At 38.4% G+C, this 26,607-nt stretch overlaps 1 protein-coding gene across 1 annotated transcript in view; it reads right to left on the reverse strand.

Annotated features, from left to right (window-relative positions):
* Nucleotides 1-518: 518 nt before the first annotated feature.
* The window catches only part of itprid1 (ITPR interacting domain containing 1), a 151,933-nt gene continuing 125,844 nt past the window's right edge, over nucleotides 519-26,607 (reverse strand). The window contains exon 16 of the mRNA XM_039753176.1: nucleotides 519-1,156. Within this exon, the coding sequence (XP_039609110.1) occupies nucleotides 1,151-1,156 (6 nt within the window). The 3' untranslated portion in view covers nucleotides 519-1,150. The remainder of the gene's footprint in view (nucleotides 1,157-26,607) is intronic.

The raw sequence follows: 26,607 nt of genomic DNA on the forward strand, positions 1-26,607 counted from the left end.
ATACATCACATTTTCTGCACATTAAAATGCCCTCTATTGAACAGACAGTTTGTCTAGAGTTACTTTTTATTTCTTATTAATGAACTTCCTTAGACTTATGCAAAACCAGTTTATGCTGAACTAATAAGTTACTTTGTTTTTTCTTTCTTTCTGAACAGTTTGCTTGCTAACAGAAACATGTTTCTTTCATTTTGATTTAATGTTTTAATTGTCTTACAGAACTAAATGTATTGGGTAGCAGATGCAAAAATCTTTTCAATTATCTTATAGCAGATGGTTTATTGTAAATGTACACCTCAGATTATCCCTTGAGCCTGCGTTAGCTGAGAGACCTCTAACCCTTTTCTATGTAAAACCAGAGCACATAAACAAAAATCTAGCAGTGATGATGTAACAACTTTGTTAGAATATTTTATTTTATTGTTTGAGAATATTTTATTTAAGCATTTCTTCATTTCACTTTTTCACCTGATGAATTAATTAAAACAACAACAATATCGAGAATTGACTTGCTTATTACTAAAAACAATGTTCAACCATCTTTTCCTATATTTAGTGGTGGATTAAGATATAACAGTATGGCATTGCCACTATGTTTTAGCTTAACTGTGATAGTTATTCAGGTATCTCACTGAATGAAAACTCTATCCATCCCCAATATCAAATACATTTAATTTACTTGCGGTTACCAGGAGCTAGAGCCTATCCTCACAGCAATTGTTGTAAGGCAGGGTTCAATCCAAGATAAGGTATACATGTTGGAGAATCCAGAGAAAAGTCCAGATGGGCATGAACATATTGGGAAACTCTACACAGGATCCAGGATTTAGACCCAGAAATCTGGAACTTCTTCCCCATATGTCCTGAAGTTGGTAATACAATATACAGTACTGTATATTTTCAAACAAAAGACAAAATAACTTTCAAAATTTGGAGCACCAGGTTGATGGCTGGTTGATTTGACTAGGCAAAATACAAAAACATTAAAATAGTTTTCAAATCATAGTTGATGAGGGACATCTTATTCAGACATGGGTGTTAATCAGACTGAGGTTTTCCAGTGAGGCAGATTCTCATATATGACTCGGGCAGAAGAGGTGGACCTTAGTTGAAAGCAGAAGTGATGTCAGAGGTACTCCAGTCGACAATTTCAGATCTGAGGGCAATATAGGAGAGGATATACTGTAAGTGACGGCACCAACCTGCATAAAGGGTGTTATTACATCATTTGCATACGTCCTGAAGATGGTCCCTGTTGACATATGTTGTACAATATATAGTAATTGTACGATTAATATTGTCACAAGTACAGAGTAAGAACAGTAACAATGCTTGCAAAGTCGAAGTACTTAGTCATATTTTTACTTTCACTGATGGAAGAAGAATTTCAGTTAAAAATACTTGAGTCAAACTTGCTTTCAAATGTACTCAAGCACCAAATGTAAAAGTACATGTTATAATAATGAGGAGGTGTAAGGCTTTGCCAAGAGAACGCAATACATTTGTTTTAATTTAAAAAAAAAACACACACACACACACAATATTTTTGCTACAGAATAATGAATCATATAAATGCAATCATGCGTTTGCTCAGTGCATAACTGCTGTCAGTGCCATGGTGATCACCTGAAGTGTGGTACTAGTGAATGTGGAAATGACTTACACTGTGTCTCCCCTATTGGGATACCCAGCAGCAGTAGATGAGCCACCCCTACTCCACACAGAGAAATAATTAAATAAAATTTAAAAAATAAGCATAATTAAACTTAATTGAACAGCTCACAATCTTATCACTTGAATAGATACACAATATAAAAACTGAGTGAAAAATCAACACAGGTTAGGTTTATTACACTTCATTGAAGTAAAGATGAATTTTGTAAGGTTAATTATTACATTAATTAGGTTGGTCTCGTCCGATGCGAGAGATGGACGTCTGAAGTAGAGCTCCGCTATCAGCGGCGTTATTTTTCATATTATTTGCTTATTATCCTGAGATATCCTGTATTTATTCAACCCGAGAGGGACTGCTACAGTATATGTAAGCACATATAAACATGGCCAACAAGAAGGGGGGTCCAAAAGAATCGAAAACTAAAGTTACACCCAAGCTAAGATCAGCAAGCCCTAGTTCAAGATACGGCCTTTCAGAGACAGACCTGGATCAGATGGGCGAAAGTACAGACTCCTCGGGACCACGGTCCGCTACATCATCGCCGGCTGAGAGCGAAAAGGGGAGCAAAGGTGCGATCGTGAGTGCAGATCTGGATAGCTCGCCGATCGGAGAAGATCACCTGAAACTGGAAAGGGCCTTGAAGTCCGCGGCTTCAATTACGTAATTACGCGAGCCGGGAGCAGCGGGGACACCGGCGACACCGGCTACAGCAGAGTCTGCTGCTTCATCTACGGTACAAGAAAGCACAATTGAAATGTCTAAACTGGAGGTGATGCTCACTGAGCTCATGCAAGATATAAAGAAAAGCGAGAAGGCTAATGAGAAAGCAAGGGCAAAGACAAGCGAAAAAATGAGACAGGAGGTGAGACAGGAGTTGAAACAGGCAAATGAAAGGCTGCGTCAAGAGATGCAACTTGAGCTTCGACAGGTGCTGGGTAAAATTGAAGAGCGCATTCAGGAAAACTCGGTTAAACTGAGCTCGCTAACTGATCAATTGGAGGATTTCAAGGAGACATTCACGAATTGTATTGAAATGGCCGAAAATTTAGCTGCCAGTGCAGAGGAAAAAGCAGTAAATGTCAGCTCCGAATGCAAAAACTCGGAGACAGACTGGCTGTTCTGGAAGATGGGAGTAGAAGGTATAATGTCAGAATTGAAGGTCTGCCTGAGAATGGGAAAAGTTCAAACCCTGTGAAATTCGCAGCTGAACTTTTTTCTAAAAATAATCGGGGACGACTTTAAAGCAGAATCTGAGATAGCAGCGGCCGTTAGACCCAAAGATCTTTTATAGTTCGTTTTGAACTTATCATTATCATTATCATTTAAGCTAGAGGTGATGGCACTCCTCAGAAACAAGGAAGATATTATATATGAAAATAACCACATTCGTATCTTCCTGACTTCTCTCCAGCAACAGCTACTAAACGCGCAGCCTTCTACAACATTAAACAGCGGTTACGGCAAGCCAGCGTCAAATACAGCCTCTTGTATCCGGCAAAACTGAAAGTGGAATGGCAGGGTCAATTCTATGTCTTCGCTAGCAAGGAAGAAGCAGAAAAAGAATTAAGAAAGCTGATCCCGGGACTATTCTGATACATAATAGTGAGTCATGGCGGTTAATGATAAAGCAAGGATTAATAATCTACTGTCTGATCTATTAGTTTTAAAATACGGGTTTTTATCAGCATATATTTTCATATATTCTCATTATTACTTAGTATTACTAGGGCTATCTGTTTATGTTTTATTGTGCTTAATTACTTTTTCTCTTTTTTTTCTCTTTTCTTTTCTAATTATTTCATCTCTACCCTAAACGAGACTGTTCAATATCATACCCTTGGTTTATTGTTATTGCTATTACTGCATTAAGACTTGTTATGCTTATTTTGGACACATTTTAACACCATCCCGGGTTTATTATCTGGGTGTATCATCTTAATGCACTAAAATTGCTGAAGACTATATATATATTTTAAGTGCAAAATTTTTTTTTTTTTTTTTTTAAAGACTATATTGGTAACAGATATCTCTATCTTTTAACCCTAAAGCCGCTGCATGGGGCTTGTTTTGCTTTGGACGTGCTCTGTCTCTGGGTATGTCAGAGGACTGGGACTGTGTGAAGTGGGTTTTAGCCTCACTTGGGGAGGCAAAAGGGAGGGTGGGGGTTAAGGGGAGAGAAAGAGAGCAGGCTTGATCTATACCTAATCTATCCTCTCAATCTTTATAATTATAACTACCAACGTAATAATAAGCTGCATGGCAACAACTCTAGGGGAAATAGGAAATTAAGACCTAAACTGTCTCACTTCCAGTTAAGACTATAAAATGACATCAAAAACTCAGAATCAGTGTCTCCATGATGGGACAGTTAACTTCGTAAGCTGGAATGTTAAAGGCCTGAATCACGAATTAAAGAGAAAGAAAGTACTCTCTCACCTAACAGGTCTAAATGCTAAAATAGTATTTTTACAGGAAACCCACTTACTAAGCAAGGATCAGTTCCGCTGCAAAAGACTGGACTGGCCAAATGTTCCATTCTAGTTTTACAAAGAAAACTAGAGGTGTGGGAATTCTCATACATAGAACAGTACCATTTGTAGCATCAGATGTAGTATTGGATCCTGAAGGGAGATATGTAATGGTCATGGGAGACTTATCTAACTGTAAAATGATTTTGATAAATGTTTATGCACCTAATGTTGATGATAAGGAATTTATACAAAATTTATTTGCATCCATTCCCAATCTGAACACTCATAAAGTTATAATGGCTGGGGACTTTAATTGTGTTCTAAATCCACTTTTAAACAGGACTTCATCCACAGGGGGAACGCATCTAACACGCAAAGATAATTACAAAGTTTATAACTGATCACAACTTATCAGATCCCTCGAGGTTTTTAAACCCAAATTCAAGAACATATTCTTTCTACTCACCAGTACATCATTGCTACTCAAGGATTGATTACTTCTTTATAGACAATAACTTCTTGCCTAAGATTAAATCTTGCAAATACGATGCTATTGTTATTTCGGACCATGCACCTATGATCTTGGAGCTAAAATTACTAAGCCCCATACACTCACCCGCAGATGGCCTCAACCCGCTTCTATTAGCTGACGAGAATTGTACTGAATTTATATCCAAACAAATCAAATTCTTTCTAGAGACAAATACATCCCCGAGATCTCTGCAGGAATACTCTGGGAAACTCTTAAGGCCTTCTTAAGAGGACAGATTATCTCATATCTTTCCCACAGAAATAAATCCGAAGCCAAGAAAGTAGCAGAGATAAAAAGCGAAATTACTAAAATAGATGAAGAACATGCCAGACTACCAAGCGAGACTCTACATAGGAGGAGGCAGGCTCTACATTCAGAATTAAACCTCTTGACAACTAAAGAAACTGAACAACTAATTTACAAATCCAGACATCATTACTATGAACATGGAGAGAAAGCTAATAAGCTTTTAGCTCAACAAATTCACAAGCAAGAAGTGCAACGCAATCTCGTAATCACTAACACGAACGGAGATAAAATCATCGAACACAAAAATATAACGCACACTTTCAGAGACTACTATAAATCCCTATATACTACTGAGTTTAAAGAAGACAATACACAATCTAATGCATTTCTGGATACATTACAGATACCACAAATAGACGCTTTTAGTGTGGAGGAACTTGATAAACCTCTGGCATTATCAGAATTACTAGATGCTATAAAGTCACTCCAAGGTGGAAAAGCAGCAGGCCCTGATGGCTACCCTGCAGAGTTTTACAAGAAATTCTCCGCTCAGCTAGCTCCCCTCCTATTAGCAACATTTACAGAAGCCAGAGATAACCAATCTCTTCCACAAACCTTTCGCCAAGCACTAATCACTGTCTTTCCAAAACAAAATAAGGACTTATTACAATGTGCATCATACAGACCAATTTCACTTCTGAATAACGACGTTAAAATACTCTCTAAAATCATAGCTAGAAGGATGGAGAAAGTGCTCCCTCGTAATATCACAAGACCAAACTGGATTTATTAGGGGCCGACACTTATCTTCAAATCTTCGACGCCTGTTTAATGTAATATACTCACCAACTAAATCAAACACCCCAGAAATATTATTATCATTGGATGCAGAAAAAGCATTCGACATGATTGAATGGAAATAACTTTTTACTACATTGGAGAAGTTTGGGTTTGGCCCAACATTTGTGCATGGATTAAATTACTGTATACTAACCCAGAAGCTTCAGTTTGCATCAACAACATTTGCTCAGACTACTTTAAACTAGAACGTGGCACTAGACAAGGATGCCCTTGTCACCGCTGCTGTTTGCATTGCCATTGAACCACTGGCAATACATTGTCGAAATACTGATCAGATAAAGGGGATTAGCAGAGAAGGACTGGAACAGAAAATCTCATTATATGCAGATGATATGGTACTGTATATATGGACCCAGAAAATTCTGTGCCTGCAGTCTTAGCAGCACTCACAGAATTTCAAAAGATCTCTGGTCTCAGAATTAATCTGAATAAAAGTGTACTCTTTCCAGTGAATTCTCAAGCATATAATATTAGATTAGACACCCTACCTTTTATCATTGCAGAACAGTTTAAATACCTAGGGGTAAACATCACAAGTAAACATAAAGCTCTTTATCAACAAAATTTCACGTCTGCATGGAAAAAATTAAACAAGACTTGCATAGATGGTCAACCCTTCATCTCACACTAGCTGGAAGAATTAACACTGTTAAGATGAATATTCTTCCTAAGCTCCTTTTTATTTCAAAACATCCCAATATACATTAATAAATCATTCTTTAAGCAATTAGATTCAACAATAACCTCATTTATTTGGAATTCAAAACATCCACGCATCAAAAGAGCGACCCTACAAAGACAAAAGGCAGAAGGTGGCATGGCTCTACCTAACTTCCAGTTTTATTACTGGGCAGCAAATATACAGGCGATAAGAACCTGGACACAAATAGAAGAACATACACAGGCTTGGACCGCAATAGAAGTAAAATCCTGCAGTACTTCTTTGTATTCCTTGCTCTGTGCTCCAATAAACACACGTTATCGGCAATACACTAATAACCCAATTGTGCTCCACTCACTTAGAATCTGGAACCAATGTAGAAAGCATTTTAAGACGGAGAAGCTTCTATCTGTGGCACCTCTGCAAGAGAACCACCTCTTTCAACCTTCACAAACATATGCAGTTTTAATATCTGGAAAAATTTGGAATTAACTTGCTTAGAGATCTTTATATAGACAACGTCTTTGCATCCTATGAACAATTACATTCCAAATTTAACATTCCAGCTACACATTTCTTTCACTATCTTCAAATCAGGAACTTTGTTAAACAGAACCTTCCAGATTTTCCTCATCTTGCACCCTCATCCATGCTGGAAAAATATTGCTCAATCTCAAGGACTTAGACTCCATCTCTACAATATATAAAATCATTTTACAATCCCTCCTTTCAAAGATCCAAGAGGACACTGGGAAAAGATCTCTCAATTAATATATCAGAAAAGGAGTGGAAAGTAGCAATGCAGAGAATTCACTCGCGCTCCATTTGCGCAAAGCATAAAATTATACAACTCAAAATTATATATCGAGCACATCTGTCTCGACTAAAACTCTCAAAATGTTTCCAGGGCATGATCCAACCTGCAAATGTTGCAACCAAGTCCCAGCCTCACTAGGTCACATGTTCTGGGCCTGCACCAAATTAACATTATTCTGGACAAAATTTTAATTACCTTCAGACAGCCTTGGACTCACAATCCCTCCTAACCCATTAACAGCTGTGTTTGGGGTTCTTCCAGAGGGGTGTAAAGTAGAGAAAGACAAACAAACTGTGATTGCATTCACTACACTTTGGCACGCAGACTCATTCTGATAAACTGGAAGAACCCAAACTCTCCTCTTTTAAGTCAGTGGGAAACTGATGTGTTATATTATTTGAAATTTGGAAAAATCAAATACTCAGTTAGAGGATCCGTACAGACTTTTTTCAAAACATGGCAGGATCTAATCAGTAATATTTTAAAATAAGTTCATAAAGCACAGAAAATTTTTATTAATTTAGGTATGTTTACAAGCCTTAAATTTACGCTTTGGCTTGCTCTCTCTCTCAGGGTGGGGATCGATCTGTTCTTAACTCAATTTTTCTTTTTGTAAAAACTTGATTGCTTTGTATGGATTGTAATAAAATTAATTTAAAAAAAAATTATTACAATTGTTATTCATCTTTAACCGAAATTCTTGGTTTCCATTGTTCAGTTTGCTACCCAAGTTTATCTTTAAATTACCTGCATTCGACAAGTGTGTAAAGTATGGAATGTACTACAACTAAATTCAAAGTATATTAATAACTCTCCAGCATAACCAGATGTATTCCAGTTGCTTGTCTTATAATGTATATTTATATTTTTAATGCACTCATATAGACAATTTAAATTCTACAAAATAACATTTTTCCACACCTATAAGCATTAAACCGACAGGCATTAATATTATATCATAATAATTCAACTTAATAAAATGGCAATTACATATCTGAGAGTCAATGTACTACCAAAAAATGCCCTGAACATGGGTCCATTCTATTAAATACCTTTGCCTGATCTAATAAAAATGACAGCTCAAAGAAAATAAGCATTACACACTTTGTGATTTAGTGATTTAGTGGAAGACAGAAAAATAACTGTGCTGTATTTATCCAATAATTTACCAAGACAAAATTAATCACTACTCAAAGTTCACCATTGCACATAAAACTAGAATATTCACCTAGCCACCTTTATTTTTTCTAGTCATTGTGGCTCTAGTAGATTCTGGTCGGCAGGACAGTGTTCTATTATCACTCCCTGAGTTCAAATTTCATAAGATAACAACAAGAACATTTATTTCTCCTTGAAGGAAACCTGACACCCCTTTAATTAGCTCTCAAATAATGAAGGTCAGCAGGCTATGAGATCTCATTGGAATCCCAAGTCTGTCTTCCCCAGTTAACCGAGAACTTTTTCGGCCGGGCTCAATCTAGCGTTTCAGTAACTGGGCTCATAAGAATCCTCAATATTATCTTGCGTGTACATCATATGCATATTGTATGCAAAATGTATAACTTGTGGTGTCAAGATAGGACTTGTGTCTGTAAAATATTGTTTACATAAAATTAATAAGGCACTGCTTTTTGGGACATCATTATCTCCATATAAAATAGCTTAAAAAGTGCAAAATGACACTCACTTCAATATGTATGAAGGTGAACTCTTGAAAGCAGAGATTTCCCTTTAGGTGCTGTTTACAGATACAGCCATGGGGAAAGTGCACATTCAGTTTTCATGTCCCAACTGTGAGTGGCAGAGTGGGAACAACGTAGCAAATGAACAGTGGAAGGCACTAAGAAGATTTCATTTTTAATGATATATGCCATTCTTGGTAATACTGAACTACTGTATAACCTGAGTTGATAACACACCTGATAGGTCTCTTTTATAAATTCATAATAGTTCAGTTTGTGTAATGATTAACGAGAACTTGCTGGAAAATGTAATGAAGTAAACATTATGCTATTTGACCTAAAAATGTAGTGGGGTAAAAGTAAAAATTGCCTTAAAAATAAATTTATTAAAGTACAAAAAGCTGAAAAATTACTTCAATAGAGAAACAAAGTAATTGTACTTCATTATTTTACTCCTCTGTGGACAAAGTACTGTAGAGTCCTTAATTATTTATTTGTCTTTGATGATTATAATAAGTCTGATATTATGGTGAGATAGCTAGGGAGGACAGAAAAAAATACAGCTGGTGAGATGTTCAAGAAAAAAAAAATCTGTAGGGGTACCAAGTCCAAAAGACTACCCACCCTCCACCGGGCATTCTACGTAACATTAATGTTCTTAAATAGCTCCTATTGTTTTTAAACTTTGTCCTAGAAGTTTCTACGCCCATTCCAACATCATGGGCAGTGAAATGTTTACTTGAATGTCCAACCAACATGCCACACGTTGCTACTCTCCAGCGCCATGACAAACAAGAAAGAATGTAAATAAATAGCTCAGAACACTATGAAAAGTCATGCTAAACGAAACTGACCAATCATAAATGAGAGAGACCACAAAGTATAAAATAAAAGGAAAAATGAATGACGCATAATGCATAATGGTCTATCTAAAATTGTGGTGGTCCCTGACAAGCACTTGGAATGGCTGCTCCAATTACACATGTAAACTCCTAAAACCAAGGCTGGATTAAGACCCCCACAGGACCCAGGATGAGTGACTTGGCTCCCTAACAGAGAGTTCATCATACTTTTAACAATGCAATGGCGGACACCCAGTTGTTTAATGCAGAGCAGTATTTCTCACTTTTGATTTTGTTGCAAGACTTTATCACCCCTAGGGTTCCTATAGATAATTTTGTACGCAAATACTTGGTAAAAAGGTTCCTTGAAGTCAGGAGCCCCTGCCTAAATCACTTGTTTATCTCTTGCCAAATACATGAGCTGAGGGAGGGCTTTACAGGTTTATGTTGTGCTTTTACAGGGAAGACTTTAAGTGTGACACCACCAATAACATTTGTTCTATCTCCTTCTCCTTTAAATAGTTCAGGGTTCTGTATGCTCCTACATCAATCCTATAACATCTGTAACCTGGTATTTATAACCTGAATCACTACACATATTCCCTTCACAAGGTCTAGACATAGGCACAAATATAGATTAATAAGGGAACATTTGTCAACCTTTAATACTACTGCCTAAATTTTCATTCTGGCCTAGTCAAAACCTACATTGCTCCCTTCCAAGCACCTTGGTTCCCCTCTACTGAATATTCCAAAAATAGTTATGTTTTGATTTTTGAGTCTGAATTATTCCAGTTATTGAGTGTTTAATGCCAATGTGTGTATTCTTCTGATGAAATGCCTTCTGGTTCTTATTGTTTTCTCATTTGTGCTTAATTCTTCTGGTTCTGATAAACTGTGTGCCTGTATATGTGAAATGGAAAGAACAGGTAGCAGCAGAAAATGGGTAAACTGTACTGTATATTTATTTACAGCTCTGTGTATATATGTTCATATGACAATATTCTGGTATCTTTGTACTTTTTCTCAAAGCACCTTGTCCTTTTCCCATATTCAAGTGTTAATACCTTTCAAGTCTTTTGTACAATACTTCATAAAAATGTGCATTTATTTTATCATACTTAAACTCCTTGATAACCAGAGCCACGTTTCTTACTTTATGCGTCTCTTCGTCCTGGCTTGGCTCTTTTCAATGAATAATAAGCAGCTTGAAGTATATTTGCATAAAAGAAAACATTTATGCAAAAACATTTTTAGCAAAAGTGGTCATTAAGAAAACATCAGACAGGGAATCGTACTTTAGTGGGGAGGCAAACAGAGCCTTTCTCAAAGCAGGGTACACACAGCTTATTTTATATTCATTTTGATAATGATGAGGCAAGTACCACAGAATTTGAAAATATCTTTCATGTTCTGTATTTACAATTAACAAGACTTGATCCCTTTACAATTATTCTGCCCATTGACACAGAGCTATCATTGTGTGATTTTGCAAGCCACACATTTAGGTGTCACTTTTGTAGTCTATTATGTAGTGTAATAAATTAACAGGCATAAAAGGATTTTTTTTTGTTACAAAGTAATTTTTAAACTCTTAATTATTCCAAACACAAAAACCCTAAACTGAAAAAACAATGCTGTTTAATTTCTTATGGGCACCTTGGTAAAACAGACAGGTTTAATAATAATTCTTTTTATTTTAACAGTGCTTTACTCACTACTCAAAACACTCTTTATGTGGAGAGGATCTGGGGCATGAACTCATGATCTCCTTACTGTGAGGCAGCAACGTTACCACAGTACCAATACTCTTTTTCTCAACAATGTAATATTTGGAAAAAAAAATGTACAAAAAAAAAAATAGATAAAATATAACAAAATGCGTAATGTGGTGATTATAAGTCATGTCCAGCAGGAAGCCAACTCATGCTGACAAATGTGCTATGAAGAGATAAAAGAACAAGCATACAAATACACAATTAGGCTCTGATGGGAGGCTGCTTCCAGCAGTCTAACTATAGGGTGGTCCAGATCTAATTATGCAATTTTCATTACGCTACAACTTATTAAGTTTATTACATAGAAAATCACCCGAAAAATCCCAGACCACCGGGAAGTGTGCAAACTGACAACATGAAGAATCGTCTTTGTGCTGAACTGTAATCGTCCCCGCATAAATCAAAGTCGTCCAGATGATCTGGATCTGCATGATTAGATCTGGACCACCCTGTATAGTGTATCTAATAGTTGTACTCAGGATACACTAGGATGAGTGAGAAAGACAAAGACAAAATTGTAAAAAATGCATAGTTCTTTATTTAAAAAAAGTGTTATCAAAAATATGAAGACTATCAAATGTTGATGTTCCATGAATTATCACCATCAATTCATAGTTCCCATGTACATTAATTAAAATAATTAAATATAGGAAAAAAATCTAAATTAATAGAAAACCTAGCAACAATTCAGGTTATTTTCCCTTCTCCCTTTTGTAATCTTTTCAAAGAAATCAAGGACTTTTTCCAAAAAAAAAAAAAAATTCAGGTTAAACTAATGACCATCTCACTGCATTATCACCACTTCTCAAGCTCTAGGGGATAATAGAGACTTACGTAGGCCCAGTTCTATCCTTATTCAGGCGGCTCAAAAGGACTCTGATGCACACACCAGTAATGATGGACTCAATCCTCCAAATTCAATGGATGCCTCTCCCAGCACCTTTCATGCAGGTTGCTTCATGTACCTACATGTGTGTGTACAGCCACAGACATCCCAACTTCAGTTACTCTCTGGTATGTAAATCTGTCTCTTGGACCTTTTAAGTCACAGCAAAGACTTTGCTAACTTTATTCTTTTGCTACACAGCTTGCCACCTTGGGTCGGGATGCCATTCCTTATCCATAGATTTGGACAAGATGCATAGAGCTCCACAACTTCACCTGCATTGCTTGGACACACGCACATCAGTGCAGCTTCCCTGCCGTTTCCTTCACCAGAGATCTCAACAGCACCACCTTCAAACTTATAAGGTAAGTGAGCATTGCATTTAAATAAAATAAAAAGTCTGTAAACAGTTAAACAAGCACAAGTTAAAAATGAATCCATAATGCGAATAACCACAAATGCAGCAGACAAATGAGTTGTTCTCGGTGCTCTGGCTGTTGTTTTCTCTAGATGCTCTCAGAGCCTGAAAAAGTTTGGTAGGTGAAATGTTACAGTAGTCTGCAACAGAAGTTCCAGGGCTGAGCAGGGCAACAACTATGGTGTCCCAGCTTTCATGGGGTCTTGGGTTGGTCTTTGGCAGTGTGTGATAACACTTTTTTTTATAAATTTAAGATCATATTGCTTTGGAAAAATGAACTGATCAGTGTTTAATTAAGCACTTGGCACTTTCATTTTTCATAAACTGGTACAGCATGATAAAAACAAAAATCAAGAATGCATAACTAAAAGGAAAAGCTGTACTATCTTTAAGGAGAAAGTAGGATATTTGGATGGTGGGACTAGAAGAGTAATATGGTAAAAAAAACCAAAGCCAAGAATCAATTGTCAAAGCTTTATTTTAAGCAGGGATCTGATCTTCTGATCTTATTATCGAATATAATAACTGTTTTGCTTTAAGCATTAATTTTATTTTAATATTAGAAGATATTATATTCAAACAAATTATCATTGGAAAATAAAATATTTCTATTTAATTAACTATAGATACACGGTATGTTATGGAGAAAAATGGTTTCCATTTTTGAATTCAGTACCCAAAAATATATAAAAATCGCATGAAATAATCAAAACGATTTTTTCAATGTATGCCTGTGATAATTGAAAATTGATAAAATGTAATAAATTAACAAAAAATGCCAATTGAAAAATAATTAAATATAATCAGAAAGAAAACACAAACAATTTACAAAATAATTTCTAGAAGGCAACAAAAAGATTAAATAATAAGAAAATACACTTATGCCTGGGATGAACCCTGGCTATAGCAGAACTACCTTTGAACATGGATCCCCAAAATTTTCATCACTAATGCAGTAGATCAGTGTTCTCCTTGTGAAATGTTTGGTGAGGAATACCAGTGATTGGATTTCAGCAGTCACCATATATATATATATATATATATATATATATATATATATATATATATATATATACATATACTGAAAATATATATATATATATAGTCACAGATAGAGGGCGCTATCATCCTCTTGAACCCTCAGGCAATACGCCAGACACCAGGTAAAAGTCCAATAAGTTGAGTTTTTATTAATTTTCAGTACACAAAGCACCCTCTTCTCCACAATACTCATACAAATAATTAATAATCATAATAATACAATCCTCCCCTACTCCCAGACGTGTTGCCACCCTTCCACCCAGCTCAGCTCGAAGTTTGGGATTTCCCATCGTCCTTTTATGTTCCCTAACCCAGAAGTGTTTCCAGTCCTTCAGTCCATGTGACTTCCTATCACTTCCGGGTCAGATAAAAAGTCCTCTTCTTCAGCTTCATTTCCCCTGTAGCTTTGCCAAAGACATACTTCCGGGTTATAGGGCACATACGACTCTCTGGGCCTCCCTGCAGCATCCTCTGTTGGCCCCTGTGGTATCCAGCAGGGCTGTAAAGGAAAACTCCATCGTCCATGATTCCCTGCTGGTATTCGGGGCACCTCCATGCTGCAGAGAGAGCTCCACCTGGCGGCCTGGGGGTATTGGCCAGGATTACAAGCCTGCCATAAACCACAATATATATATATATATATATATATATGGTTGAAATAGTTTTACTGTCAAATAATGCAAAGAGTACACGACATGTGTTTCGCCCTAATTCTGGGCTAATCAGGCATACACACTCACTGCACCCCCTCGCGGGAATCAAACCTCGGACGTCAGCGCTAGAGGCGAAGCTTCTTGCATTGTGCCACAGCGTGTGGTTCGTTTATTTGACAGTATGTAGATCGGGGTAATTACATTCAAGGCATTCATAGTCTGAATCACAATCTGACTGTATGGGTGGTTACCTACCATTTAACGCTTGTGGTTGGTCAGCCTGACGAGCCCAGAATTAGGGCGAAACATGTGTCGCGTTCTCTTTGTATTATTTGACAGTAAAACTATTTCAACCATTCTATGATCTGCTTCTCGCAACTGAAAGAGGGCACCGTGGCCAATGTTAGCCGACTTGCTGGCAAACCACAAGCGTTACCTGGTAGGTAACCACCCATACAGTCAGATTGTGATTCAGACTATGAATGCCTTGAATATATAAACATATATACAGTATATATATATATATATATATATATATATATATATATATAAAATATAATAATAAAAAATATGTAATGCAATATTTATAGCAGGCAGCCATGGTCAAGAGTTTTAGTTATTGTTGGACCAAAATAAGCAAGACACTCAACAAGTACTGCTGATCAGCATACAATTGTTTATGGTCAGGAATGGTAGTTCCAGGATTTTAGAAACAGTTGCATTCCAGAGATTTTCATGCACTATGATCTCAATGGTACCATGAACAAAATACATGCAGTTAGAAGCAGATCTCTGGACAAAAAACCCTTGTTAGAGAGAGAGGTCTCAGGAAAAACTTTGTGCCCAGTTGGAATGATATAATTGAACGGACTAGAGGAATTTGAGAGTCGGAAGTTGTTCCATCCCCCCATACACCAGGTGGCAGTGGTTCTCATGTGGTAACCCAGTCAGGATAATTGCCGAGATACTTGGGAGTTGGAGTCCAGAAATTCATCCCTGTTGAGATCCTTGGGTATCATTAGAGGATGCTGTAGAGGGAGGACCTCCCTACTTTTTCTATTGTTCGAAAATGCTTCCCAGAACACATGGTGTGGCAATGAAAGCATTCCTGGGTCTGACACAAAAGGAAAAAGAATTATGTAATTATTGTGTATTTTGGCTGATTTCTGTATCTGTAATTGTCCATCCATCCATTATCCAACCCGCTATATCCTAACTACAGGGTCACGGGGGTCTGCTGGAGTCAATCCCAGCCAACACAGGGCCTAAGGCAGGAAACAAACCCCAGGCAGGGCGCCAGTCCACCACAGGGCAGCTGTAATTGTGAATTGGTGCATTGTTAGAATAAATATTCTTTATTTTAACTCAAAAGTGTGCTAGGTATTACAACGTCAAAGTAATGAAATATATATATTTTTGTTTAATCTCCTCAGCGTTAGATCCAAGCATCACTCGGGCAGTAAAAAATCTGCAAAGCTGTGTCACCTGGGAAATGGTAGAGACGTGTCCTACATAAAATGCGAGGATTACTCAGGCTCTAAAAATGCAAAAAAGAATTAGTGTCGAGCAATAATCAAGCAATGGTATAGGTGTGCCTTGCGTAAGCGTCAGGTCCACGCATTACCCTGGCAAGAGAGTAGATGCACCTTCTTCTAAACCATAATGGTGTTTAAGAAACATCTCTCTTGAGCAGTGATGAAATGGTGAATCTGTCTTTAGGCAGTGAAACTGAAACGGCAAGTGACGCCGAAAGTGATTCTGGTGAATCCAAAAATGATGCTTGTGTCACTGGCACATGTGCAGTGTGCTGTTCATATTATTATTATTATTATTATTATTACTATTATACCTTCTACCCTACTGACTTTGTACTTTTAGTGTTTTTGCATGTTTTACAGTAAAAAGATGAGATTTAACAGATAATTGTAAATTATCCCATTGAAGTTGCCTTTTGTTTGTTTCTTTCGAGGATGGTAAGTAGACAGTATGATTCACTCTGATCAGGTTACGTTTTCTTATTTGTCTGACACCTTTTGAGATGCAACTGGTTACATTTCTTTTGTTTTTCCAATTAGAGCACAAGCAGGTGAAGAGACTTGCTCATTGTCACACAGTATCAGTAGCAGGATTTGAATCCACAACCCTAGGATTTGAAGTCCAGAGCCTTAACCACTATGCCACACTGATCAAGTGTTGTGAATGATCAGATGGACTATGTAAGATAATTTCCTACTCATAAGAGATGTTTGAGGTTGGGAGAGTTGCACTGATTACAGAGAGTTGCCGCACCTACAACACAATGAACCACCCTGATTAGGATTTGAGTGCAGCTGTGCAAGGGGTGACACCTCAGCACCACACTAAACTGTGTGAGGTTTTTTTGCATTGGCTGGAGTGCCAATTCTGCCATCAACCCTGCATGATAGATTTTCATGGAAATAATAGCTTTTAAACAAAAAGAGCATGACTGTTATATAAGATACTGAGAAAAGCCAAGCAAAATGACACCTTTTATTGGCTAATTAAAAAGATTACAATATGCAAGCATTTTAGGCAACTCAGGCCCCTTCTTCAGAGAAAATAAGTTCTAGTCTGGTTGCCCAGTGGTGTGGTGGATGCAAGCCATAAGTGCAAATGCATTAAATGCCCACTCTGTCTATAGTGTCCAGCATTTGGTTGCACCAAAATATTTTAGTGAGGTTTTCAGGAAGGGGTGGGTGGTACACTGACTAACCAAAAAATTCCACTTTTGAGCAGAGAGCTAATATCACATTTCCCTGTTTACAAGTAAACTGACAACTGAAACAATAAAATTGTTGCTGCAAGTGATGTTTTATTAAGCCATTGTCTTTGTCTAGCATTTGATATATTAAGTTCTTGCATGAAAATTTCGTGACAACTTCCATTAGAAATACTGAGTTGCACAACAACAGGATGTTTTCTTGAGTCTTAACTGATAACAAAGGAACACTTTGGTCACCATCTTCAAAAAACTCTTGTTCTTCTCTGCTTCTCCGTGTCCATTTTGAACTTTCAGCATAGTCTAGTATGTTTATCTTCTACTTTAAACTTTATTACATTTATAACGGTATAAATGTTGCATAAGTTACAGTATGTACAATAAAGAGATTACAATTAAATTACATACATTGTGAATCCTGAGTGTTTTTACAATATTAACTATAAATTATCAATGTTTTCTCAAAGTTCATGTCCCCAAGGTACGCTTTAAATGCTTATTTGTAAAACAAAGTGTCATTTAATTCTGTGCCTACTTGATAGAGAAGTGAAAGACAAATCTTAACAAGCAGAATAAACACTAACAAGGTGAGTCTTTGCTTTATTGTGAAAAAACTGTTCACAAAAGGTATTTTAACCTCAAAGGACCTTTTATATTGTGTGGTCCCCGGCCGGGACGCCCAGGAGGACGAGAGGAGGGCTTGTGCCTCCTCCAGACCGCGAGGGGGCGTCCATCCTGGTTCTATTGGGGACCACGGGTGGAGGGCTTGGAAGCCCAGCCCTGTAGGGGCCCGTGGCCACCGCCAGGCGGCGCCCCGATGCCGGTTTATCCCGTGTGGTCCTTGGCCGGGGCTGGAGCCCGGCCGGGACGCCTTGGAGGACCAGAGGAGGGCATGGGCCTCCTCCAGACCGAGAGGGGGCGTCCATCCTGGTTATGCAGGAGGCCTCGGGTAGGGGGCTTTGAAGCCCAGCCCTGTAGGGACCCGTGGCCAACGGCAGGCGGCGCCCCGGTGCCTAATTGTCCCTGGAGCCCAGCACTTCCGCCACACCAGGAAGTGCTGGGGGGAAGACTTTATGTGGCGCCCGGAGAGCTGCCAGGAGGACAGCCGACACTTCCGCCACGCTGGGGCGTGGCTAAGGAGGGAATGCCGGGAACACCTGGGGCTCATCTGGGAGCATTATATAAGGGGCCGCCTCCCTTCAGTCAGAGGCGGAAGTCGGGTGGAAGAGGACTGAGCGAGAGGAAGGACTGGAGGCGGCCAGGAGAAAAGAGGCACAGGACTGTGTGGCCTGGACTTGGGGAAATCGGTGCTGAAGGCACTGGGGTCGTGAGTGCACGTATTTATAGTTGTAAATAGTATATATAATAAACAGTGTGTTGGGAGAAATATGCTGTCCGTCTGTCTGTGCCGGGGCCAGCGTTCACAATTGTTGGACATGTTAATACGTGAGATGCCTAAACTATTAACCTTGATTCTCATATACGTCCTGCAATACTTAAATATTTAACATTCACTCAGCACTGATGACCTCAAATACAAAGCAAGAATACAGTATGTCAAAGCTGGCCAAGGCTGCCTACCTCAACTTCAGTACCTTACCATGGACTTGAAGCCACTTCAATCTAACAGAAGCTCACTGAATTCATTACTCAGGAATACATGTTGGAAAACAAATCCTCCAAAAATCAAATTTTACTTTACTAAGTTTACTTCAAAGTTAATATTGTAAAATAAGCCGATATTTAAAAAGCCCATTGACCTACACTAATTATACAAACTCAAAATCACAAAAATCTGTTAATAAACAACTCCCCAACTTCTCACGTCCACTTCAGATCTTCAGCCGTAGTCTGCACTAACTGTTCATTACAATACTAGCACAAAATTACATAAAACTATAGCAAAAAAAACGTGAAAATATGCAAGCTATTACTACTGGTGATGGTCAGTTCTGCCCAGTGGCCAGTCTCAGCAGCCCAGCCAGTAGTGTAGCCCAGTGGTCCGCAACCTTTTTGACACCAAGGACCGCTTTACTGGAAGCAAATTTTTCCAGGGACGGATGGGTTGTTGAAGATTGGAGTTTATTAATTATGGGCGGGTTCGTAGGGCAGTTTTATACACAATTTACATTTCATTTCTATTATTATTTATAGTAATAAAAGGCAAAGCCCTCACTCACTCACTCACTCACTCACTCACTCACTCACTCACTCACTCACTCATCACTAATTCTCCAACTTCCCGTGTAGGTAGAAGGCTGAAATTTGGCAGGCTCATTCCTTACAGCTTACTTACAAAAGTTGGGCAGGTTTCATTTCGAAATTCTACGCCTAATGGTCATAACTGGAAGGTATTTTTCTCCATTAACTGTAATGGAGTTGAGCTGGAATGACGTGGGGGGGCGGAGTTTCGTGTGACATCATCACGCCTCCCACATAATCACGTGAACTGATTGTCAACGCAGTGCGTAGAAAACCAGGAAGACCTCCAAAAAGCGCTTAAGAAAACATGCATTATATAATTGAGAAGGCAGCGAAAAACAATAAGAAGCGGCAGTGACATATACTACCATATTCATGAGTGTTGCTGCCTCGGAAAGAAAGCAAGGTGTAAACCTAAACTTTAAATTAAGTTCATAGACAGGCTACTGCTGGCGTTTCACATGCCCACAGGTAATGCGGGATACAAGTTTAATGAGAGGACGCAGGATATAAACGAGAGTTTTGATCACTTTGTAACTAAGTTAAAATTGTAGGTGAAGGGGTGTGCTTATGCAAATTCGAGAGACTGTGTTTGTGGGGGATTGACAGTTAAGGCGGGTGGGGGAGTCACGTCATCATCTCCCCTCCCATTCATCTAATTTCGGTCTGAGCTGAGCTCCGCAGCTAATGCCGTCTTTCGAAGCAACTTCGTCAGACTGCCACCAAATACTCACAGAAAAATCCACAAGTTAATACACATGCTATCTCTCGAGTTTCTCCACACTGAATCCTCCAGGCACTACTTACAAAAGGTCACATTGACAATCATGTTACGTTATTTTTAAAATCTTTCCTTTTCTTAGCACAAGCACAGCTGAGAAGCTTCGATGCATGTGCTCCATAACGCGTTAAAAAATAATGCATTTAATCACACTTTGCATTACAAGCAAAGGGAGCTTTTGTCAATGCATGATTTCCTGGTACACGGATTACATTGATCAGCGCATCCCGATTCATTTTACCCTCGCACCACCTTAGTTTGAGAAGAAGTCTGAAAAATATGAGGTTAACACAGAAAAACATCACCAATTCAAGCTTTATGAATAATCGATTCGCCATCAATAATTGTTTTGGTAAAGCCATCCTCCTTCCATTTTATAATTTTTCCGCCAATAGCCATGATTAAATGAACGGTAAATAAAGTAAGAGCAAAGCGAGGGTGACTTATTTAGGCAGGCATATATATGACAGCAACACTCATGACAATGTCAATCATTTTACGTTATTATTAAAATGTTTCCTTTTCTTTTTCATTACTTCTTTAACACACTACTTCTCCGCTGTAGGCGCGGGGATTTTGCTATATATATAATATATGAATGACCTCCAAAGAGCGCTGAGACTTTTGATATCATGAACGTGTCTGCAAAACTGTGGTCTCCTGCCCAGCAAAAGTCGAGCAGCCAGCGCGCGCATAGCTGTGCTGGCCTTTGAGACGCTGACTGCGCTTCTGCCTTAAGTCAAAGTGAGCACTTTTAATTTTTTTCATCCTCCCCCTGCGCTATAGCCCAGACAAGTGCAAACACGGGACCCCTTTTCTACACCACGGAAAAATAATATTAAGGCGATTCACACTTTCTTTTGCACGTATACGATTATGAGGTCATCACCTCGGATTATGAAGACACGCACACGAGTGGAGGACTGACAGTGCCATCACAGCTGATTAATGGCAGGGACGTCTCACCAGTCTACACAAGACCCACCGTGACTGTCCCCAAAAGGCGATCATAACGTCAGTGAACACATCTCTCTATACTATATAAAAGAAAAAGGCAACTTTCCTTTCTTTACACCTTTTTTCCTTTTATCCCAAACCAAAGCCTTTCTCTCTTAACACTGCAGAGGACACAAAACTAATTTTCTTTAAATGCCGGTAAGGCACATTACCAGAGGCACAAATTTGAACGCTCACATAGAAAATGTAATTTCTATACCACAGCCGTCGTGTAGCGCCTTTCAAAAGGGATCTACTACCGAGAGATGATCCATATACATTTTAGCTGCTGTTAGTTACTTACCTGTTGTGTTACACAGTCTTTAAAATTTAGTTTACCTGAAACCACTCCAGTAGTGCTCAATGTACCTGTACTTCTTAAAACGTTAATGTTTTACTGTTTAATAACTTATAGACTATATTTTATTATTTTTCCCTTGCACTCAGTGACCAAAGCTATACACACACATATAGACACATACAAACATACACACAAGTATATGTATGTGTATATATATATATATATAAACACACACACACCCCTATCTACATTATATATATATATATATATATAGATATATATATATATATATATATATATATATATATACACACACACACACACACACACACACACACATACATACATACATACACACATATATATAATTTGTGTGTGTGTATGTATGTATGTATGTGTATATATGATGTAGATAGGTATGTATATATATATGTGTATATGTAGATATGTATATAGATATGTAGATATGAAGATATGTATGTGTATATATATGTATGTATGTGTGTGTGTGTGTGTTTGTGTGTGTGTGTGTTTATATATATGACAGCAGCAATCCAAGCTGTGAGAAAACACTAAAAAGGAGTCATGTCAGACGTCGTGGTACATTTTCTGATGAAGCTACCGAAAACAACTTCGTGACGCTGCCGCCAAATACACAAAACAATTACTTTGACAATCATGTTACATTATTTTTAAAATGTTTCCTTTTCTTTTCATAACTTCTTTAACACATGACATACGAAGTAAGCTGGTATTTTGCTATATATATATATATCACAGCGACACTCATAACAGTGACAAAACAATTACATTGACAATCATGTTACGTTATTTTCAAAATGTTTCCTTTTCTTTCTCTTTCCTTCTTTAACACACTACTTCTCCGCTGCCAAGCGCGGGTATATATATATACATATATATACATATATATCCATATATATATAGATAGATAGAGATATATATATATATAGATAGATATGAGAACAACATATATATATATAGATAGATAGATATGAGAACAACACTCATATCAATGACAAAACAATTACATTAACAATCAAGTTACGTTGTTTTTCAAATTTTTCCTTTTCTTTTTCGTACCTTCTTTAACACACTACTTCTCCGCTGCGAAGCGCGGGTATTCTGCTAGTTAAGTTATAATTTAGTAATAGAAACTATACAGCTTACCATAATGCAGAATCAGTGAGAGCCCTGAGCTTGTTTTCCTGCAACCAGACATTCCCACCTGGGGAGGATGGAAGACAGTGACACGCTAAGTGTGCTGCTTATGTTCAGTCTACTCCGTAATCTCATTTTGGTTGCTGTCACTGCAGAAAACTTGCATCACAAGGATAAGATGTTGGAAATGGAAGCAGCTTCAATTGCTTCTTTCACGTTAGTTTAATCTTCTCCTATCTACAAGTTATGCTGACAAGAATTTTTCTCAGCATTTCTTTGCGATAATACACTTTCAGGGTGCAAATGATGCCCAAATCCAATGGCTGAAGCACTGCCGTTCAATTGGGCAGGATGAATTCAACGCGAACATTATCTGAATGTGGAAGCATGTTGTGGTCAGCACAGTTATCCTTTTCTTCTTCTTCATATTGTGAGGTTTCTGAACTCTTTTGGGATCTGGGATCCACCCCACCCAACGGGAACGACACGCTGAAGTGCATCCCGAAGCGCTATTGCCACGTGTGAGATTGTTTGTCCGGGTCCCAAGAGTGTTTAAAAACCTCATGTTTTCCGCATTAATTGGAATGTTTCTTGAACAAGCATCACTGCAATCACATAAAAACGGCTTTTTCGGCGTCTTCAAATGCAGCAGTTCGCATACGTTTGCAACCCAAGATTTTTCTTCTTTTTTGCATATAGCAAGTATGCCTTTTCTATAGAAGGGTGACAATGAGTTACATTCCAGTGGATGTTTTTCAAATGTTGACGAGCAATAAGGAAAAGGTATCACTTAAAACCACACAAAACAAAAACAGCAAAAAAACAGTATGAAGAATGTTCGAAGAAAGAACATTTTTTGCAGTGTTTCTGTTTGGGGATCGTTGTGCAAATGTCCACTACTGAGCTGTGACCACAGAACTAACTGCTCTGTGGATGATTCATTCAAGCATTTCACGGTCACTTCGTTGTAATAAAAGTATCTGCTGCTGAATGTACTTCGTAGTATCAATATTTCTGTGGACTCGTGTCATATGGGGAAATTGTCAGAAACATAAAAATACTTTGTTGTATTACTCTCTCACCGCGGTCTCTCCTCTCTCTGTGTTGCTGCAAAGGCCCGCCCGCCTAGCGTTCTAAAAAATGTCCTCAGTGAAGGGGGCAGCCTTTTTGCTGTAGCCCTTCACTGAGTGAGTCTCCGTTGCTGGCAGTTCTCTCACGGTTCGGTAGTGGGCCGAGACCGCAGCCTAGCACTTCAGTTGCGACTTCGCGGCTGCAACTATACTAGCAGATGACATTTCCGGTACCATAATGCCATGGGAAAACGTGCATTTGTCAGAAGGCAGAAGTAAGAAAAGTCAATAAGTAACGCCGAAGATGCAGAATGATTCAATCACAAATTATAGTAATCATTTTGTACAAGTTTAGTGCTAACTAGGATCTGTCATGCGGGCCGCATGCGGCCCGGGGGCCGCGAGTTTGACATGCCTGCTGTAAACAACACGGCAACTTCAGGAAGGTAATACCAGAACTTTATTTCAATCATTACATATTGTAGCGACCCGTGGTGGAGTCTTTAAAGATTTTAGAGCCGAACTCTGCCGTGCACCTCTCCCAAGCTGTCGGCTAGCGGATTGCCAGCGTTATGCACGCAGCTGCACCCAGCTCTTTAGATAACGAGCACTCGTGTCCCATACACCGCACGACTCCGAGTGTCTCGGCAATAATTGCTTAGATAGAATCTTAGCAATGATACAGCTCTGTCCTGTTGTATCTTTTTATTAACAGATAGCCAGTAAAATAAAGCTTAAAACTCATTGTATAGCCATGGTCAAGGTCATTTACAGAGCCATCTTTCTCATTGATGGTGACTATTTACAATAACAACAACCCCGGACGGCGATAACCCAACCCACCCCACTGATTGAGCACAAACACATACAACACTTACAACAAGAAAGACAATTAGGTTACTAAGTTAATTTCGACACAACAATAAGCTTTACATAAATTACCCATAAATTCCCCACAAACTATTTACATAAATTACCCATACGGCGTCACTCCGCCAGCGCTTGCTGCCGGGTCATTACAATATGTTTATTTACTATATACAGGCATAAATGTTAGATGTGAAAAGCACAAAACCAGAACAATTCAAATTGGGGCTATACAGCAAGCTTCATATCAGGTGGTGGCTGTGGCTTTAGTCATTGCAGTCTTTGTTTTCTTAAGACAGGTTTGATGCTTGAGGGTGATGGGATGGTAGATGGCAAACAGAGTTGTCTTCTCTCTCTGGGAGTTATAATGTCTCATAAAATGATTTTTTAAAATCCTATAGTGTGTCTTTGAGTGTTATTTTAACTTTGATCTTGTATCAAATGAAGATGTACAACAGATAGCTTCCCCTGGTCTGGTTCACTTTAAGTGAGATTACTCTTTAACTTCCTTAGCGTTAGACGCGAGCATCACTCAGGCTGTAAAAGCAGTGCTAAAAGCATTAGTCCCAAGTTTCACTTGGGCAAACTGCATAGATACTTCTTGCATAAGCATTAGACCTGAGGATTGTTTGGGCTGTAGAAGTGCCAACAGTGTTAGCGCAGAGCATTTCTCGGGTAACGGTATAGGCATGTCTGGCATAAGTGACAGGCCTGAGTGTTACATAAGCAACAGTGCAGACACAAATTCTCCTAAACTCATAATGGCATCTCGTAAGAAATGTTTTTCAACAGTCCAGATGTTGCATGCTCTTGACAGTCATACAAGCAGTGATGACAAAGTGAATCTGTGTTCAGGCAGGGAAATTGAAAGTCATTCTTATGAATCCAAAAGTGACACTCGTGTCAATTGCACATATGCAGTGTGCTGTTCAAGAGTTGATCATTCTGGAAGGAAAATCCACAAGGAATCATGCTATTATTATCACGACTGTGTTGTTAGTTTGTGTATTTCACTGTGTTTCAAGATATACCACACAAATGACACATTTTGATAGTATATACAATACAATACAATACAACTTATTTATTGTATAGCCCAAAATCACACAAGAAGTGGCACAATGGGCTTTAACAGGCCCTGCCTCTTCACAGCCCCAGCCTTGACTCTCTAAGAAGACAAGAAAAAGCTCCCAAAAAAACCCTTGAAGAGAAAAAATGGAAGAAACCTTGGGAAAGGCGGTTCAAAAAGAGACCCCTTTCCAGGTAGGGTGGGTGTAAAAAAGAAGGAGGTCAGTAAAATACAGTACAATACACAGAACAGAGCAAATCCTCAATACAGTATAAAAATAAAAATTGTAGAAGTATGGAGTAGAATTTAACAGTAGATGACATCACATAATATGATTTGGATTTGTTTAGAGTCTTGGAGACCTAAGCCATCAAGCTGCCTCCCCCATTTGGCCATTCCACAGCTGAAACAGTGCTGGGCCAGCAAATCCGATGAAAGGATCCATCTTTCCCACGTTTCCTGTGATTTTCTATCAGGAATGACTTTACCTTAGGCAGGCAAAACAACTTGACTGGTGGGCCGTGGCACCAAGTGCCACATTTGAGTACGGAGAAGAGAAACAGAACAGGTGAGGGTTAGTAACAAATTATAACTATCATGTTACTTATGTTTTAGTGCTAATCACTAACAACAGAGATGCAGTCTGTACAGTTAATCAGCAGCTCTAGTCAGGATATGCTAAACTGAAATAGTGAGTCTTCAGCTGGGATTTAAAAGCTGAGACCGAAGGGGCATCTCTTACGGTATTAGCATTATTTTTATTATTATTCATTATTATTATTTGTATCATTATTACACTTTCTATATTTCTGACTTTGTAATATTAGTGTTTTGCA

The sequence above is a fragment of the Polypterus senegalus genome, chromosome 5 (assembly GCF_016835505.1).
Source record: "Polypterus senegalus isolate Bchr_013 chromosome 5, ASM1683550v1, whole genome shotgun sequence".
In the NCBI taxonomy this organism is placed as follows: Eukaryota; Metazoa; Chordata; class Cladistia; order Polypteriformes; family Polypteridae; genus Polypterus; species Polypterus senegalus.